At 44.1% G+C, this 19,830-nt stretch overlaps 1 protein-coding gene across 1 annotated transcript; it reads left to right on the plus strand.

The window, feature by feature from the left end:
- Positions 1-12,675: 12,675 nt before the first annotated feature.
- On the plus strand, positions 12,676-19,554 carry RAB39A (RAB39A, member RAS oncogene family; the record flags this gene model as incomplete). Its single annotated transcript, XM_082279220.1, has 2 exons — positions 12,676-12,998; positions 19,128-19,554. The coding sequence occupies 2 exons, from the start codon at positions 12,676-12,678 to the stop codon at positions 19,552-19,554; spliced, it is 750 nt and encodes a 249-aa protein (XP_082135346.1).
- Between the last annotated feature and the right edge of the window lie 276 nt (positions 19,555-19,830).

Genomic DNA, 19,830 nt, shown 5'->3' on the forward strand with positions numbered 1-19,830 from the left:
AATCAGTATGTACAAATCAATGGTTGTTAAATTCTCTCCACATGCTAAGGAGGGAACTCCTGTTATCCCCATTGCATTAACAATGAGCCAAGGCTTTTTCAAATAGCTCTGATTATTTTTGCATTATGAAAAGGCCATTGTGTTTCCTGGAGCTGTAAATAGTATATCTTAGACAATGCACACTTAAGAAAAAGAACTTCCTAAATTTGTAGTCAAGTATGTACCTACTTGTGTTTCAACCCATCTGGAACTGCCACACCTTTTCCCGTCTTCTTTAAAAGTTACTCAGAACTTAACCAAAAGAAAGAACAAGGCATTCTGCTATTTGGAAATTACAAGCCAGATTGTGGTTTGAGTTAGAGTGGAATAAATTCAAGGTGGCTGCCAAGGCTGTACATATACATCTAAACTCCAGCTTTGATCTAGCCGCACTCTATTTTCCTTGTGTAGAAAAATGACCCAAATCAAAGGACCAGGTAGCTGAGCCTGCCAGCTGGCTTTGGCTAGCTGTAACTACTAGAGGAAGGAAAAAAAAAATTGTCTCTACAACCATTTGACATAAATGCATCTATTTGAATGAAATACAAAACCCTGAATGTTTAAGAAGACTAATGTTGCTTAATAAGTGTTGACCAAGGTCAGTAGATTTTATCTTCAGGTCTGGCTTGAAGACAGCTGGTGATTGATCTGTAATGCCAAGAGAGTTGTGTGTGTTTAGCACCTCCCAGAAAAAAAAGTAACAGGTTGAACATGTCTAGCCTGTGTTCTTTCTTAAAAGCAGCTGGGTAATTGTCTTCTAGATTATTTGATAACCTTGTATGGACAAGGTTATCAAATAGTAAATATGCTTGTAGTAAATAACATTCATTATGGTGTTTCTGTTGGGGCAGTGAACATGATGCTGTCATTTCCAAATACATCAGAGAAGAGAGTGCAGGAAATACATCTTAACCACAGAAATTGGAATTTATTCCCAGAGTTTTTTATAAAAATGATCCTTCTATAAAACATCCATCTAGAAAAATAATCTGTCTGTGGGTCTGATCCTGAAAACCAGCGGGAATCACCTCAGCACCAAGGGTTTTTTTCCTTTGGCTTCAGCAAAAAATACTTTGTCAAATCATTTGGGTTTTTTCCCATCTTAAAATGCCCTTGATGCATGCAGACCCATCTCTGGCATAGCACATCATGGGCACAACATGCCATTACAACTTCTTACCAAGTTTAATTACTGCTAATGCAGCCACATAAAACTAGTGTGTTCCATAAGATACGATGGGCTAAAGACAATGTGTTTTAAGACAAGGTGTATATTTGGAAGGTAAACTATAATTTTTCTGTAGTTTTGTGTTAAAATAATAGGATTGCAGAATATATGGAAAAGGCTTATCAGATCATCGAGGACAACTGTTAACCTAACAGCACCATGTTCACCACTAAACCACATCCCCAAGTGCTACAGCCACATGTTTCTTGAACACTTCCAGAGATGGTGATTGCACACATCTTTGGGCAGCCTGTTCCAATGCCTGACCACCTTTTCAGGGAAGAAAATCTCTGTAATATCCAATCTAAACCTCCCCTGGCACAACTTGAGGCCATCTTGTTCTATCACTTGTTACCTGGGAGAAGAGGCCAACCCCCACCTGGCTACAGCCTCCTTTCAGGCAGCTGTAGAGAGCAATAAAGTCCCCCCTGAGCCTCCTTTTCTCCAGGCTAAACACCCCCAGCTCCCTCAGCTGCTCCTCACAGGACTTGTGCTCCAGACCCTTCCCCAGCTCCGGTGCCCTTCTCTGGACACGCTCCAGCCCCTCAATGTCTTTCTGGCAGTGAGGGGCCCAGAACTGAACACAGGATTGGAGGTGTGGCCTCAGCAGTGCCGAGTACAGGGGGACGGTCACTGCCCTGGTCCTGCTGGCCACACCACTGCTGATCCAGGCCAGGATGCCATTGGCCTTCTTGGCCGCCTGTGCCCCAGAAAGCGCTTGTTTACAAAGCCCTGCGCTGAGCTCCATGACGAACATTCCCAGATTTCCAGGCCGCGCCGCCGGCGGTCCCCGAGCGGTCCCGCGCCGCCACGGGCGGAGGGCGCCCCCTCGCGGTAACGTGGCACCTCCACAGGCCGCAATAACAAGGCCGGGGCGGTGGAACCGCAAAGGTCCCTCACAGCCTGGAAGAAATCCCCGCTCCTTCCAAGTGAGAAAGGCAATATGCATGGCGACTTCAGTGGTGATTAAGCCATTCAAAGCTTTTTTTGTCCTCAGCCTTTAATAACGATAGACCTTGGGCTGCCCTGTCCTCTGAGTTGAAGGACCGCGAGTGTGGCAACAGTGACCTTCCCTTTGAAATTGCAAGGGAGCAGCTCTACCAGGTGAATGCTCACAAGCCCATGGGGCCTGATGAGATTCACACTAGAGGTCTGAAGGAGCCTGCAGATATTATGGCAGGACCCCTCTTGATCATCTACCAAAGGTCATGGGAGTCTGGGGAGATCCCTGCTGACAGGATGTTAGTCCCACCTACAACAAAGTATGTGAGGGAAGACTCAGAGAACTACAGACCTGTTAGTCTAACCTCAGTTCCTGGAAGAATTATGGGGGGAAATTACACTGTGTGCTATTGAAAGACATCTAAAGAAAAAATTATAGTCACCGTGGGTTCTCAAAGGGGAATTCTTGATTAACTAATTTGGTATCCTTCAATGATAAGGTCACCTGCCTAGTGGATGAAGGGAAGGCAGTGGATGTAGTTTTCCTGGATTTTAGTACAGCTTTTGATACTGTCTCCCACAGCACCCTTCTGGCCAAGTTGTCCAGCCGTGGGATGAGTGGATTCACAGTGTGCTGGGTGAAGAACTGGCTGAAGAGCACAGCTCAAAGGGTTGTAGTGACTGGGGCTACATCTGGCTGGCCATTGGTCACCAGTGTTGTTCCTCAGGGATAAATTCTCAACCCAGTTCTGTTCAATATATTTACCAATGATCTGGATGCAGGAGCTGAACACACCATTAGCAAGTTTGCTGATAATACCAAACTGGGGGGTGCTGCTGACTCTCTTGAGGGACAGGAGACCCTGCAGGGTGATCTAGATAGATTGGAGCATTGGGCTTAAAGATGACTATTCCACTGTATTCAGGACTGGTGCAGCCTTATCTTGAGTGTCATGTGCTGTTCTGGGCCCCACAATTTAAGAAGGATGTGAAGGTCCTTGAATGAGCTTGTCTGCTTTGGAGAAAAGGAGGCTCAGCAGCAACCTCATCTCTCTCCACAGCTTCCAGAGGAGGAGAAGTAGAGAGGGAGGTGCTGAGCTCTTCTCCCTGTTATCCAGTGGCACGGTGTGTGGGAACGGTTCAAAGCTGCAGCAGAAGAGGTTGAGACTGGACATTAAGAAGCATTTCTTCACCAAGAGTGTGGTCAAACACTGGAGCAGGCTTCCTAGAGAGGTGGTGGGTGCTGCAAGCCTATCAGTGTTTAAGAGGCATTTGAACAATGCCCTTAATAATAAGCTTTAACTTGGTCAGCCCTGAAGTAGTCAGGCAGTTGGACTGGATGACCATTGTAGGTTCCTTCCAAGAAAAATAGTCCTATTTTATTCTATTCTAAAGTTCCTATAACAATTACTGGGGGGATGGGGAAAGGCAAATGCTCCTCTATTAAAAAGCTCTCTGCAATTCTGGGTAAATATTAACTATTTCTTTGATAATGTTTGATTTTTAAAGAGTAAAGAGCAGTTTCCTCTGTATATATATATCACACTTATTCAGCATGCCGGACCACAGCATATGTTTTGAGGAAGAAAAAGTAGTTTCTTTGATTGCTTATCCAGGAAAATCTTCAACATTAATTGTCATACTCTAAATGTTAAGATGTGAGTTTTGCCAAATCAGTAATAGACTCAGAGGGCACCCATGGAAACATTACACATATGTAGATGTTACATGATTGTTTTATGGCATAGGTATATTTTAAGAACTGTGAGGATGTTGGATGTACTCCAAAGATTTTTCTCTAATTTCTCAGGTTAGCTAAATTTCAAAATTCTGTTTCTGCACTTCCCCATTGTAAATAAAACTTGTGAACTGAAGCTTCAGCACTTTTCTGCTGCAAGGCATTCATAGTGACCTTTTGTTGGTGGATTAAATGGCTGTTGCATATGCAATACAGACACTCTAGCATTAGAGTGGTGTACTTTTCGCAGAACCACTTATCTGCAAATGCTGGAGCTTCTTTCTGTGCTGTGAGAGAAACCTTTTGGCTTGAGGAGTGCCGAAGCTGGCTGGCAAGGCTGCCACAGCTCCCTGTTGCCAGATGCAGTCAGTACTGAGGTGGGCTATTGCCTGTATTCCCAATAGTCCCACAGAGTGTGTGTGTATATATATATATACATAGCTGATCACACAACCAGAGACACAAACATCCTAATCCTGCCTCCTCTTTGACAGTTAAAGGGCTTTTTTTTATTGTGAAATAGTTTTTTTTAATATGGCCATGGAATGAGTACAATTCAGGCACTCAGTCTGTCCAGTAACTGACCCTGGACCCTCAGCCTTCCACTTTACTTTGCATGACCCTACACAAACCAACATCTACATATGCGCACTATGGATCTTCCCAGTAACTGTCCCTGGGTCCTCCTGTCTCCCTCTGACTCATGCTCAGAGACGTAAACTTGCAGATGGGTCTCAGGTTGACTACTGACCTCACAGCCCCTCCAGTGGTTGGTTTGGACCTCTTGGTCCCTCCAGGAGCCAACTGTCAGACCACTCTGGTCTCCCTGGTATCTAGCCGAGACCTATGGCTTCTCCATTTTATGGCTTCCTAGCCTCTTATCCTTCTCACCAACTAATCCATCTTGATATTTGCAGGTGTGCACACACTGATATGCATCCCCTCACAGCACACAGTGTTCTCCAGAAAGGTAGCATCCTCTCTTGATACAAATTTGTTTCATCTGCACGTGCTCAAATCACACCTCTCAAGTGGGCTTTACAAAGTGCGCTAGGAGTTGCCTTTTGCTTACAGCATCAAGTAGTGGTTTCTTTCCTTGTCACTTCATACTCCTTACACATTTCAATTGCTGCAGTTTGGATTCCTCCCCAGACTGTAGTCCCCCTCAGTGTAGTACCTGCTCCTGCAGGGATGCTTTCATGGACTGCAGTCATCTCAAGATGTTTCTGCACCTATGTCTTCTTGTGTGTCATCACTTGTACCCTCACAAATCTCCCAGCAGCTGCTTCTCTTTATTAAATGTATTTCACAGAGATGCTGTATGCTTCTGTAATTGGTTCGGGTTTTGGCATATGGTGGGTTGGTGGTATCTGTTGCCAAGCGAGCTGGAACCAGCTGTGACTGAAGGGCAGACCTTCTCCTACACAGCTCACTCCTGTAGCCCCACTGCTACCAAAACTCTGCCAGCTATGCACACTGTAGCATTTTCTTTCAGTTTGAGGCAACTCACGATCTTTCGAGTTAGGAGCTGTGTTTAGGTAGGAGCATTCTCAGCCTCATCTCAGGTTTCCCCAGCCTTTCACTGCCCTCCAGTGGATAGCGCTGCTTGTCAGCTTTGTCTGCCTTGGCATATAAGGCAGCTTTAAGGTGTTTCCTTTCCTTCCACATGACATCTTTTAGCAAATAAGAAAAGAACAACATGCATGTGAGTGGCAGTGTTCAGATCTGAGCACTGAGAATCCCTAAAGGTCTTTGATTGATTCCTGCAAAATCAGAGAGCTTTTCTTCTGAATTCAGACACATTCTGGGGCATTTTACAAATTATGTGACTTCCCTATGCCATGGGACAGATGGTACAATGAAGTGGAACAGTTGAGTAGGCTGGCATTGTGGTTTCAATCACAAGATCCTCATTCTGCAATCCTGAAGGGAGCATGGGTGGGTCAGTGTGGTTGTTCCCGGTATGCTCTGTCATTCTAGCACAGGCACATGGGTGGATCTCACTCTTTTCTGCTCTCTGAACTCAGAGGCTACAGAAATAGTCCTGCATCCTGGAGCAGAATCATAGGGCTTCCCTCTTCAGGGTCTTTTTTCAGTCCCCTCCAGTTACCCCAGTACCGTTCCATGTCCTTAGTTACAGGACTGGTTAGACAGTACCTCATTGATGATTACACCACTTGTTTTCTGATTTGTTGTTGTTTTCCAATTCTTGCTTCAGTTACCTCTGGATGCTTTTCCATTTCTTGATGATCATTGGCACAGATTGGCTATCTGTGTCCTTGAGCACACCAAAGCCATCCCCCAGCAGGAATGGAGTCCTGGCTGGTGAAGGCCCTAGCACAAGAACACTGACCAGTAACCTATTTACACAGGTACACCTCCTTTTGTCTCCTTTCTTCTCTATTTTTTCACACTCATTCCTCCCAGGTCCAATTTGATCTTTCCCTCCCCTGTCTTTGTTCCTTCCCCTAAACATCCCATAGTAAGTCTTGTACAACCCCAAAATGTTCTTTCCAACTTCCTGTGGTGAGTCCTATGGTCCTGTAAACAGTGTCCTGCCATTGTGTCTCTGCTCCTTTGTGTTCATGGGAATGAGCCTTCAGTCACATAACCTAATCTTTGCCTAGTCCATAAATGCTGTCCTCATTTAGGTTTACTTCTTGAAGTTCTTTGGGGTAAAAAGTCCCTACATGGCTCTGTGACAGTAGTCTTTTAAGTCTAACCCCTTCTGATGATTGCCCTTACTGTGAAAATTTTGTCCACTAATGTCTGCTAATTCCTTTCTACAAACTTGTTGTTCTAAATATCCTCATGTGATGCGTGCTTTTTGAGCAGAGACACAGTCTCTTAAATTTATAAGAAATTTTATTCACTTTTAAAAGGCTTTAAGTTCCCATGGACAGAGGGAAGGCTTCCTGTCCTAAAGGCACTCAGACTACCTCCAGTGTAAACAAGGTGGGGCTTCAACTGGAAGCATAGGGGATGGTGTTCTGGGAGAAAGACCGTGGGGCCTACTTCCAGTTGCAAAACCTAAGACAAGCCTTTACACCAGAAGTAGGAGTGGAGGGCAGCTGTCACTGCTTTTTTGTCTCTGATCTACACCATGCATGCCATGGTCATGAGGAGATGAGGTGGTGTGATACTCCACTGAGTGATACAGTTTGCCTGAGCGGATGGGTAAGCAGGTAATGATGATTCCTGATCTGCAGACACATCCCACAGCGATCAGAGCTTCAGCCCCGCCAGGCCCATACTGGTAATCCCAGAGGAACGGGTCGCTCATTCTGACTGGTTGACGTGCTGGGTCTATGGACAACAGTTTAGCTTCCATGCATTGCAGTTCTTGGGCTTCAGCTCCTACATGGTATCAGATGACTACATGTGGTGTTGCTCCCAAAGGACTATCACTTTAACAATTTAATACCTTTCATATTAAATCATTGATATAAGGTGGCAATGGCTCTGCTAATCACACAGCCTGAGGCCAAATATCTTTGATTTCTTCCATCCCAAAGGCAAGTTAATAATTCCCACCAGGGTTTCTATAACCCTTCATCCCTCCATCCAAGTAATGTACAAGAGAAGAAACATTACCTGTGCTACCAGCTCATACTGGATTAATCTAGTCAGTTCAAACTTGGCAGATGTTATCACAGCTTATTTGTCTGGGGAATTCTTCCACATAGGCTAAACTCAGCAGAATTTACCATACAGGGAAGTTCTTTGTTTAGCATTTGCTAACAGTGCAGGGAGACTTGTTTGCCTGTCCTAAATTATCTCAGCAATTACATTTATGAAGGCAATTAAAAATAATACACCTTTTAAGAAACCATTATAGATTGCATCTGACCAAAAGTGGGAATCTGTGAAAAACAGATGACCGTGATGGTGGGCCATGACTTGTAGGATTCCTTCAGAAATGCAGTGCTTACAGAAAAATGTACCTCTTTGATCAACGTGCCCAAAGGGTCCATGGCACAAATCTCAGACAAAGACCATTCTTTGTTCGTGGAAATCTATATTGTTTCATACACCAGCATTTCCCAAACAGAAAGGAAATGTAGGAGACAGATTTTATCAGAGCAAAAGATGCACAGAATCCTAGAAGGAGTCATTCCAAGTGACAAATGGAAGAGTGAGGTGTGAGAACAAATATTTTACCTGTTTTGTGTAGCAGAATAAATTTCCATTTGGGGTTTGGTTCTTAATCTCACCTAAAGGCAATCTAATCCTGCCTAAAGGCAGGTTCTTGGGCAATTTAGGCGTTATCTCTGAAATGTCAATGAGCATGAATTTACTTTAGTATTTTAGTGGAGCAGGTTGCATGTTCCTGTATTTTCCTGGCACTTTCCTGAGTTAGATGTGTTTCTGTAACTGTAGCTGTCTAAGATGCCATCTTAGATGTCTAAAATGGCAAGATTCTCAGAGCTATATACCTTCTATTGCTCCACGAATACATGGATGTTTGGGAGGGAAATACACTTCTTGTAGTACATCTTATCTAGGCACAGCAAAGATCAAGCTGTGAGTCATTGCTCTAAGTATAATATAATATTACTAACATTTTGAGGGAGGACATAGTTGGCCAAGTGGGGTGAGACAATGATGGGCCTATAGTTCAGTTACACACTGTTAACCAGTGTGTAATACAGATGGCTTAAGAGTTGATGAGATGTGAGGAAAAGTATAAAAATATCTAATGATTGTAAAGCATTTGTTGAGTAAATACCCAGTCCTTGATTTTTAATACTCTGTTAAGTTGGGATTTTTTTTTTCCCAGGCTTATCTTTGACATTATGTTGGAGGTACTTCAGGAAGATCAGGTCTGAACAGTTAGGAGAAGTTTTTCTTGTCCCAGATGGGTGTTTCTCTTCTTCACTGACTGCCTGTGTGAGTTCATTCAGCTGTGGAGTAGTTTCGCTTGCATCATGTCTACAGAGCCATTTTAATGCCTCGCAAAATGAACCTGTATGTAGATCCTGATTTATTTATTTAGATATTTATTTAGATATTTATTTTTCTATAAGTCCATTCATGGATTCTGATCACTCAGTTGGGCAAGTTGTTTTTTTCCTGAGGTTTGTACAATATTTTTCCATACACATATTTATCTCAACAACATAAGGAACACCATCATCAATCAAGGACATCTTCTAAGATGTTGTCATTTAAGAAATATCCTTCCTGCCATCATGTGAAACCTAGCTGGCCTGGTGACATCTTAGAGGAAGGAAAGTCACTGCTCATTAGCAGGGAGTATCCCACCTCCAGTACTACTCTATGAAAAAAAAAAGAGTTTGCAGAAAAAAAATCAATAGTTTGCATCTATTGAAACTTGCTCTGTGAAAAAATGAACAGCTGTATCAGCCTCCAGGCCAATAGCCTAGGCAATTAAAACAGGCATGGATGGCATCTTGCTTCCAGACTGATCCCTCAGTTCTCTTAGGTCCTTGGGTGGCAGCAGAAGGCATAGTTTCTCAGTCATAGGCTGTCTGGGGTTGAGAATCAATTGGTTTCATCTGTGTTTGTCAAAACTTCTATGTCAGCACGTGTTCATATTCTTCAGAGGTGCTGTGATCTATGTAGTCACCCACCCACTTACCAACGTTGGAGAAAAATCCATTTCAGGTCAAAAATGTAATAGGAATTGAGGAATTTTTAGATTGAAACATCTTGGATTTGCAGCTTAGTGCAGTTATCTAGGTGATAATGGAGAAGATTTGGAAGTTTGAGGTTGTTTGGCTCTTTTATTATTTCCCAGAATTTAGGTTTGATTCACCTTCCCTGGGAAGAGTAGATTGAAGCTGCCCATGCAAAAGTGGTAGAAACTGCCTGAAGGAAAGTCAGGTTCGTGTTGCTACTTTAACCACTCTGCTCTAACCATCCTAGCTCCTCAAAACATAGCAGTTTTTGATTGCTTCTTCTGACTGCTAGTCTGAGATTTTTGTGAGAACTGTGTGTTGTCAGGGCCTCTGTACTCACTGGTAAATGAAAAAAACTGAATGACTTGGACATAAAATTCACCCACCATGTTCACTTCAGAATAGACAATATAAATGCAGGTTCTTTAGGTAACATTTATCTTATGACACTGAAAAAGATCACAAATGAAGGTGTAAGTTTTTGCTTTAGGTAGGTATATAACACAGTCTTTCTACAATGACAAGCTTAGCTAGACAGACCATACTGTGGTAGCTTGATAATATTTGGAGACATATTTAGCTCAACTGTAAATGCCCTAGGCAAATTGACTTTGCTCACCTGTTAGGAATTAAATGAGCTGTGTAGCTCATTAGTGTGGGGTTCTTCCAGCCCAGATGTGCAAAGGATAGCAATCTGCTGTGCATCTGATCTTCTAGGTATTATACAATGAACAAAGCCCACTTAAAATTTTTCAGTATTCACATTTGGCAAGTATCAGAGCTACTGATAGCATGTACCTCGAACCTCTGTTTCACATGTGAATACTTCTTGTATATAAGTGCTACTTTTTTCAGAACACTTTTGGAAAGAGTCCCAGGAATCACCTGTAATCATGACCCATGCAGAACTGCAAGAAATTGACTGATTTTAGCCTTACAAGGGTTCATTTATCATTATCATTGTTAACACAGTTTTATTTTAAAACAGATGACCGTGATGGTTACTTAAACCATTGTTACTTAAAGGAGCAACTAGTCAAGTACAAGGTGTGTTCAATTTATTTTAAGAAGAGCTGGTGAAAGTAAAAGGGAGAAATGTACAGGATTCAGGAGGGAACACTCTCAGAGATACATGCAGACACAGAATCACTATGTCCCAGGGACTGACTGGCCAGCCCGCAAGGTCCCTGGAGAGAATGGATTCTTGGAGCAGGTGGCATCTTGCAGCTTCAGCTCAGCATGCGTAGAAAGATAAATCCCTCTGGCAGCTCCTGGCTATGCCTTTTACAGCTTCTGGACTTGCTGGCCAAGTCTTTGCTGGAAGGTTCTGGGGTCATCTGGATCTGTTCCCCAGGGCCAGACACCCATTCATATCCCAGACAAACTCATTTTGGGGCTAGGAGACATGATCTCCCAAGCAGTGCATGCAACCCCTCTTTCAACTTCACCCTGCCCTCGGTCTCACTCATCCCCACTGTGGAGCTGCAAGATCTACCCAAGCCTACAAGGGAAATCTACCAGTCTCACACTGATGACCAAGTAACACGTTGCAGTAACAATACCAGACTCAGGCAATGAGAACTGTCATCACAGCAAATTGCCCCAAAGAGTTACAGAAGAAATGTGGTTTCAGATATGCCTCTAACCAGCCACAGGTACTTAGGCATTTAGCTGCATTTGTGCCCGACATGAATAGAGGAATACAGGCTGTGTGAAAAAAAATGTCACCCATCTCTTCTCCCTGTCCTTTTCACTGTCAAAGTGCCTATTCATATCAGTATCCACTTGCTGCTGACCTTCTGCCAGCAACAACCTACTTCCCAGCTCTCCCAGCCTACTCAGCTGGGTTTTCAGGCTGTCTGCCCATGGCTCCCTCACCCCAGCCCGAACTACAGAAGAAGCTGCTGCAATTCTGTTTACCAGAAGTCCAACGATTTCCTTTTATTTGGCTCTAGTGCCCTTACCAGCCATCTGGGGACTGTTAGTGTTTGTTATCCCATGTGATTCTGAGACTTTAAAAGAAATCTGAGGAATCTATTGCTCAGCAGACTTATCGTAACATTATAGTCAGCTGAAGATCTCAGGAGGGCAAAAAAATTTCTCTGATGCGGGAATCTCTTTTGACACAATTCTTCTGTTACCGTGGGTAAAGGCACTTTCACCAAGGCCAAATACATGCAGTTTGTTCCACTGGGAAATGAAGAGTGTATGTCCCTATCATTTCCAGTATTATGTCCTTTCTCTAGGCTGTTTGTATGGTTCTCTCTGGGGATACCTAGATTGCTAACTGTCCTTTTCCCTTTTGCCACTTTCCCAGCACATCATTACAATCTGGCATTTGTTCCTCTCTATCTGTTGGCCTGCCCAGCTCCCACCCCACCGGGCACCTTCCTTTCCAGGTCCATGCCCCTTTTGCACCTGCCGATCTGGTTCCCCCACACCTCCCCCAGTATTTCCTTTCTGCTCCCAATTTCTTTGGAAAAGTCATGCTTTTAACAGTCTCCCACGATTTTCCATGCCGGCCTGGTGCCCTGCCCCGGCATCCCTCTTCTCCTGGCGCAACCCTACACTTGTTGCCCGCGGGGGGAGCTGGACGCTGGGCACGGGCTGTAGCCCCAGGGCAGCATTCCCTCGGCGCGGGTAGCCGCGCTGCGCTCCGTGGGCTCCCTGCGCTCGGCGCGGCGGAAGAGGGCCCGTCTGGCCGCGCACATGACGGCGCGGTGGGAGGGCGGCCCCGGCGGGCGGCTCGGCCGCGCCACCGCCCAGCGGGCGGCAGAGGCGGCCCCAGCGCGCACCGGCGGCGGCGGCGGCAGGGCCGGGGCAGCGGGAGCAGCCGGGACAGCGGGGGCGCGGAGCCGCGGCCGGAGCCGAGCAGCGCGGTGCTGAAGGGACAGCGCCCGCCCCGCCCCGCCCCGCCCCGCTCGGGCAGCCGGCGGAGACCACGGCGCGGCGCCCCGGGAGCGGGGCGGGGGGAGCCGGCACCCGGGCCCCGCCCGGAGCGGCGGGCGCAGGGGCCCCGTCCTGCCCCCGCGGGAGCGGCGCCGCGGGCCCCGCGCAGCGCCCGCCGCCGCCCGCCCGCCGCGCCGATGCCGGGCGTGGGGGCGATCGGGGCGCGGTGCAGGCACCGGCCGCGCAGGAGCCCCAAGAAAAGCCCCAAGGCGGAGCCGGGCCAGGCCGGGGCCGCCATGGACGCGGCGATTTGGATCTACCAGTTCCGGCTGATCGTGCTGGGCGACTCCACCGTGGGCAAATCCTGCCTCTTGCACCGCTTCACCGAGGGCCGCTTCCCGGGGCCGCTGCATTCCGACCCCACCGTGGGGGTGGACTTCTTCTCCCGGCTGGTGGAGATCGAGCCCGGCAAGAGGGTCAAGCTGCAGCTCTGGGACACGGCGGGGCAGGAGCGGTTCAGGTACAGGACCTGGGATCTTACCCACACCCCCTCCCGCCCGCTCCCCAAACCTGCCGGCTGCCGGGCACACCCTGCTGCCCTCCCGGCCCTGTACCCTCCTCATCCGACACATCTCTGGCCCCAAGGACTTTACCTTGCCCCCCAGCACATTCCCATTCACCCAACTGGTTGCTGTGCCCCAAACAGTCCTCCACCCCATTGCCTGCCAGTGGTCCTAGCCCTGTGGCCCACCATCTCTCTTGCCCCACTGTCCACCAGTTCCTTTCCAAGAGTTTCCTTCCTCACCCTTTCCCCTCAGACACACCAAAGAACAGCTACCCTTCTCCTCCCAGCTCTCACTGTGGGGTAACAAGTGGCCTTGTCCTGTTTCTTCTTCCCTCCCTCATCTTGTCCCTGAAGTCCTGGACCTAACATAGAAATTCCTCCTCCACATTCTTTTCTTTCTTTGCTGCAAGAGCCCTCTGCCTAACTCTGCATTTCTTACTTTGTCATCCCCTCCGAACTCATCCTCCCCTGCAGTATTTCCCTCTGCCATTAACTCTCCCATGCAATCTGGAGACCAGGCCACCTCCCAGCTCTTCCTCCTTCCAGCACAGCAGCACCGTGTGCACCAGTGCAGCCGCGGCAGTGTGGAAGCCATTGGGCAGCCAGCTTCAGTCCCTTATTAGTGTTTTATCTGCCTTCTGCACCTGCTGTGATCTGATGATTGCTTCACTACTACCTCTACCATTTATAATGTAGCTAAACTAGCTCAAATGCTGCACTGAGTATTAAATACTCTCCTTTCTCCCCTTTGTTACAAACAGGTAGCAAAACTACCCTCTTTTCCTTCCCCAGAAGTCTCAGTCATTTCCCAGTTTACAAGCTGGTACTGTCACTCATTCACTCTTGTATCTCCGTTGTGTCTGTAGTACTTGCCACTTCAGGCAACTTCTGTATGGATTTTAGTTTGGACTTGGGGTTCAATAGATGTGAATTCATGGCATGGGCAAATGCGTAGCCCATCTCCATGCACCTGAACCGTGCACCTGTTGTTACTGGAATCCTAGCAGGAGGATTGAAACGGGCCTTTTCACTGGCCAAAATCAATTCCTCTGTACTCCCTGTCTTCCATCGCAACAGTTGTGCAGATTCCCACACCCAGCTGAAGAGGTGGGATTGCATTGTTTTAGTGGGGGACAACAACTTTTTTTTTCTCTATGATAAGCCTTAGAGTGAAACAACAAACAAGGTTCCTGGGCTTGCATGAGTCACAACTTCAGATGTATTTTTGTAGGTAGGCTTCTGAAGGGTTAGCAAAGAAATTAACAATGTTAATGGAAAGCTCTTAGCATTTTTCACCCTCTTTGTGCTCTCCAGACAGAATGCAGAATACTTGTAAATGAGTGACTAAGAGTGTACAGTCTCTTTATTTTGAATGTGCTGACATATAGCCAGGATGGCCAATGACAAGACACTCAACTGAAAGAAATGCAAATGCACAGAATCTTGCATACATTTAAAATCAAATTATAGCCATCCTTTAACCCCAGAGTGCTCAGGGAATATACACTGATGAGTCATGCAGTCAGCTGCTCTTAAATTTACCTCTGTGTTTTTTCTAAGACTCAGAAGATACAACCTGAAGAAAGTCGTTTTAAATATTTGCATTTGTTTTTCTGCTAAGAGTTTCTTGTCAGTTGGTGTACTAAATATCATGGTGTTTAATGTATAGTCTGTTTTACATTTAGTCAAATAAATTATAAATATTTTATTAAGTTACACCACAGGTTTAAATGTTGCACATTCCCTTCTCTGCTAATGGAGAACACTACAGATCACAAGCAAAGACGATCTTAGGGAAGAGCTAATTACTCCAAGAAGTTATCTAATTCTGGGGAACACCAAGCAGTTTGCAGTTCTGATTTCCAATTCTGCTCTGGCTCACTTGCATTGGGATTTTAGAGGAGGTAAAACCTGTCTTTAAAGCTCCCTAGGGAGTTCCCTGGATGCAGGGCAAACTACTGGCTGCATAATAATCCCCTTCTTTTGGTCCCAGGCATTAGGGACATTCCCAGGGGAAAAGTAAGGTGTGACACACCTGCCATTACAATCTCTTAAAAAATGTCATGTACTTTCTTGGAGGAATTATTTGGAAAAAATTCTCACGTCTCTAGTTCATTGATTATTCCATATTTGAACTGGATTTCATGCATTGGCTTAGAAATCATCTTTAACACGCCCTGACAGGGCAGTTATTGAATATATTTATTTTGACATCAGTAAGGCATCACTAAGCAGCATCTCCCATTGTTTGAGGTGCCACATGGACAACAACAACAACATAATCACTAACACCTTTAACACCTTACTAGAACAAGAACCTACAGACGTGCAGTATAGACTCAGGTCTGTAATGCAGATTAACGAAAATGAAGGGTAGACCCTCAGTTTCTTTCTATGTTCAGATCAGTCATTTAGAGAAATCTGCTACTTTGGCTGTGTTTTACATCATCTACTTTGCTATGATTTTTGTTTGCTTGTTTGATTTTCCCGTATTTAAATCCAATAATATATTAAATCATGAAACTGCCAATGCTATAAAATGCTCGGTAGTGGTGCTAAGACTGAGAGCTCATTTAAGTAGAGGCAAAATATTGTGGGGGTGATTCCACTGACCCACTTTTTAGTAGACCAGAATATTAGATACATTCTGCTTCTAGCACGTCTTGAAAATAAAACTCTATCCTATTCTTTTTCAGTAAACAATATGTATTTTCAAAAGTAAGACCATTAAAATGTAGTCTTTAGTCATAGTATAAAAACAACTCTTCAAAATTAGATAAAGCTTCTAGTGAAAGTTTGGTTCATCTGGTAAAGATCAGTAAGATCATAATGAAAAAGAAACACCGTGACTGCCTTAGAGCCTCCCTAAACCATAGTCTGATGTGATTATACAAAGACTTAGAGAATCATAGAACATCCTGAGTTGGAAGGGACCCACAAGGATCATCAAGTCCAACTCCTGGCCCTGCACAGGACAACCCCAAGAATCACACCATGTGCCTGAGAACATAGTCCTAGTGCTTCTTTAACTCTGTCAGGCTTCCCTGGGGAGCCTATTCCAGTGCCCAACCACCCTCTGGGTGAAGAACCTTTTTCTAATACCCAACCTAAACCTCCCCTGACACAGCTTCAGGCCATTCCCTCGGGTCCTGTCACTGGGCACCACAGACGAGATCAGCGCCTGCCCCTCCTCTTCCCCTCACAAGGAAGTTGTAACTGCACTGAGGTCTCTCCTCAGCCTCCTCTTCTCCAGGCTGAACACACCAAGTGACCTCAGCCACTCCTTGTATGGCTTCCCCTCAAGGCCCTTCCCCATCTTCGTTGCCCTCCTTTGGATGCTCTCCAATAGTTTAATGTCTGTCTTCCATTGTGGCACCCAAAACTGCCCCCAGCACTCGAGGTGAGGCCGCTCCAGTGCAGAGCAGGGTGGGACAATCCCCTCCCTTGCCTGGCTGGTGATGCTGTGCCTGGTGCCCCCAGGACAGGGTTGGCCCTCCTGGCTGCCAGGGCACTGCTGACTCATGAAGTGTAAAAGCACTGGGACAGGTTGTGTGGGGCGTGGTGGCATCACCATCCCTGGAGTTATTTAAGACATGTAGGTGTGTCGACTCAAGGAAGTGGTTCAGTGGTGAACTGTGCAGCACTGAATTAACAATCATAGTCAATGATCGTAAAGATTTTTCCCAGCGTAAATGATTCTGTGGTTCTATGATCCTTTTCTCAGATTTTAGAAAACCACATAACATGATACTGTATGCATCGATGTGTCTTTAAAAATTTTGTATTGCTTTTTTTCTTGAGTTACTGTTTTCTAAAGCCTCTCTGTTATATGAATCTCCTTTTTGGTAATGAGAAAACTAGTTTCAAATTATACGTACCAGAAGTACAGAAAAAATGACTGTTGTGCCTCCAATATATTTACCCAGTTTTTGTGATGTACAGTACAAAGTTACAGAATACTTTTTAGTCATCAGCATTAAATAATTAATTAAATAATTAATACATTATGTGTATGCAATACATATACATAATTCAATATAATGACTTAGATCATCAGCTACTGTAAATTAGCACATCTCTGCAGAAGGGACTTAAACAGATGAGGGTACTGACTGCTGTGTATAAGCATCCAAAAACACAGAGGGCTGTTTCAGTACTCCAGTTCATAGATATATGATATAACATCTTCTTATATAGAAATGCTTGGCAGATGAGGCATTGCATTTTCAATACTAACCTACTTTCTTTCCTGGCTAATGCATTTCTTTGTTTTCAAGGTTTGGAGCAGGGGGAGGGTTGTTTCAGTTTTTTGTTTGGGTTTTCTTTTTTATGAAAGTACGTTGTATTAGCTTTCACTTCTCCAAATCAAATCCCATTTTTGTCACCCACATTTGCTCTGACTAGAACTACATAAATTATTTTATGCCTTCATTTGTGTTTGCAGACACTCTAAAGGGAAAAAAATGGTTACGAAAGCCAGAAGCAGATCCTTATGGCACCTATATTTAATACTTCACAAAATGTGATACCCCTTATTTATGGTCTTGAGTAATTTTGGGGAACAGTGTGCCATTTTTCATATCCAGGCTATTTGAATTAATCTGAGGTTAAGATCCTGTTGTCTTCACATTCAGAGAGACACTGCATGAAGTCTATTGCTGGGAACATAGAAAAGATCTTTCTAAGCATTAGGAGAAACAGTCCCTCCCTCTTATCTAAATAAAACCATTTCAAATGCTCTTTGCTGTGGCTAAATGAATTTAGATATGCCAAGAAATCGAAGCCTTATTTATCTCTGCACTTACCTATCTGTAGTAGGACTATTGCTGCTAATTATACCTCTGTGTTCAAATTGTTATCAAAAACTCTGTGAAATGTGATGAGCTGAGAATCAGAGGGAGCTACTGTTATAGAAAGATGTGCTACTGTGAACAGTTCATCCTCCTTCCTAAAGTTTCGAGGCTGCATCCTCTTCATAACCGTGAGATAAAATGGAATTCATTCTTAGCTTACATTATGATTTCAAATAATGACTGTTTAGATATTGTGCATCTCATTTCATTTGCAGAATATTTCTGTATACACTAGCTCTATATTTATGCCAGCAACAAGTGCTTGTGTCCACTCTTTGGTAGGCTGTCACTTCCTTTAAAATGTCTCTTCTCACCTTCTTTCTCCCCTACTGCTCATGATTAGAGAATTTAAATAATTTTTTAGTTCCTGTATCTTTCTCTCTCTCTCCCCTTTTTTTTTTTTTTTTTTAATTTTAGAGCACATGAAAAAATTTTTCAACCAAAATAAGAGTTTCTGTCTTCCAGAATTCCTTCCAGTGAATGTTCTGGAGCTTAGAGGGCTCAAAATTAGAAAGGATCTCTTGCCAGCCCTCATGCTAAAAAAATGTAAATGTATAAAATAGAAAGAGCTTTTGAACCTCTGTGAGAGAGATGCTGGAGGCAGATGTGTCCCTTGCCTGTAATAAGTGTGTGTTTGCCCAGCTCACTCAAAACTTTTGGACAGTTTTTTTCAGGGAGTTTCCTTTCTCTGCCTGTTACCTGTTGACTTCTGCAAGCACAAAAAGTTACGGTTATCTATATAACCTTTCTTTTAAAGAATGTCTCTGCAAGGAATGCAAAAGGATGTGCCTGTATATTGGCAAGTTTAGGCTCCAGGTTTCTTGACATATGTGTACATATTTCAGTTTGAAATAATTGACTATAACAAAGTGAAGTGCATGTTTATATGAAGCTGAAGGACTCAGACTTGACACCAAAAGTATATATCTTTTCTGCTCTGAACATGTCCCACAGTTTGCTAATAAAGACCACTTTGCAGAATAATTCAGCATTCAATATTTGCCCTAGAGGTGTCGGGTTCAGGAATGTTTAGAAAGTGAATTTTGAATGTAAGAAAAAAATAGTAGTCTAGTAGATAAATTAATAAATTTCAGTCAGCTTTTAAAAAGTAAAGTTATTTAATAAAACTTGTAAAAGATAAAAACATATTGTCATATGGAAAAGTAATCACCTTTGAATAAAGTGAAAATGCATTTTAATTTTCCTTTTTCCTTTTATTTCCCCTTCATAGATCAATAACACGCTCTTATTATCGCAATTCTGTGGGTGGCTTACTAGTGTTTGACATCACAAATCGACGATCTTTTGAACATGTGAAGGACTGGCTAGAGGAAGCAAAAATGCACGTGCAGCCCTTTCAGATTGTGTTCCTGTTAGTAGGACACAAATGTGACTTAGTGTCGCAGCGTGAGGTTACAAGAGAAGAAGCTGAAAAACTGTCATCTGACTGTGGTATGAAATACATAGAAACTTCAGCAAAAGATGCCACAAATGTTGAAGAGTCCTTTACAATTCTTACACGAGACATCTATGAACTTGTAAAAAACGGAGAAATCTCAATACAAGATGGATGGGAAGGTGTCAAGAGTGGCTTTGTTCCGAATGTTGTACATTCATCAGAAGAAGCTGTAAAGCCCAGAAGACAGTGCATCTGCTGAGTTTGTAGCATGCCAAAGAGCCCATGGGGTGTTTAGAAGATGATGCCAATCTAAATGACAGAAAAATAATTTTGAAACAATATTAGATCATGACATAGCTGAATCATAGAACAGTAATTTGGTTTTGTATCCTTCTGTCTAGGTTATAATCCATAACACTTTAAGTGCTTTTTTTCTTTACAGCGTACAATAACTTTGTGTGGTCTTCAGGAAAAGAAATTATATATTGCTAAAGGGAAAACTAATTCTATAGCAAGACATTGAGAAAGCGCAATA

This window comes from Coloeus monedula (assembly GCF_965178545.1).
Source record: "Coloeus monedula genome assembly, chromosome: 3".
NCBI classification, from domain to species: Eukaryota; Metazoa; Chordata; class Aves; order Passeriformes; family Corvidae; genus Coloeus; species Coloeus monedula.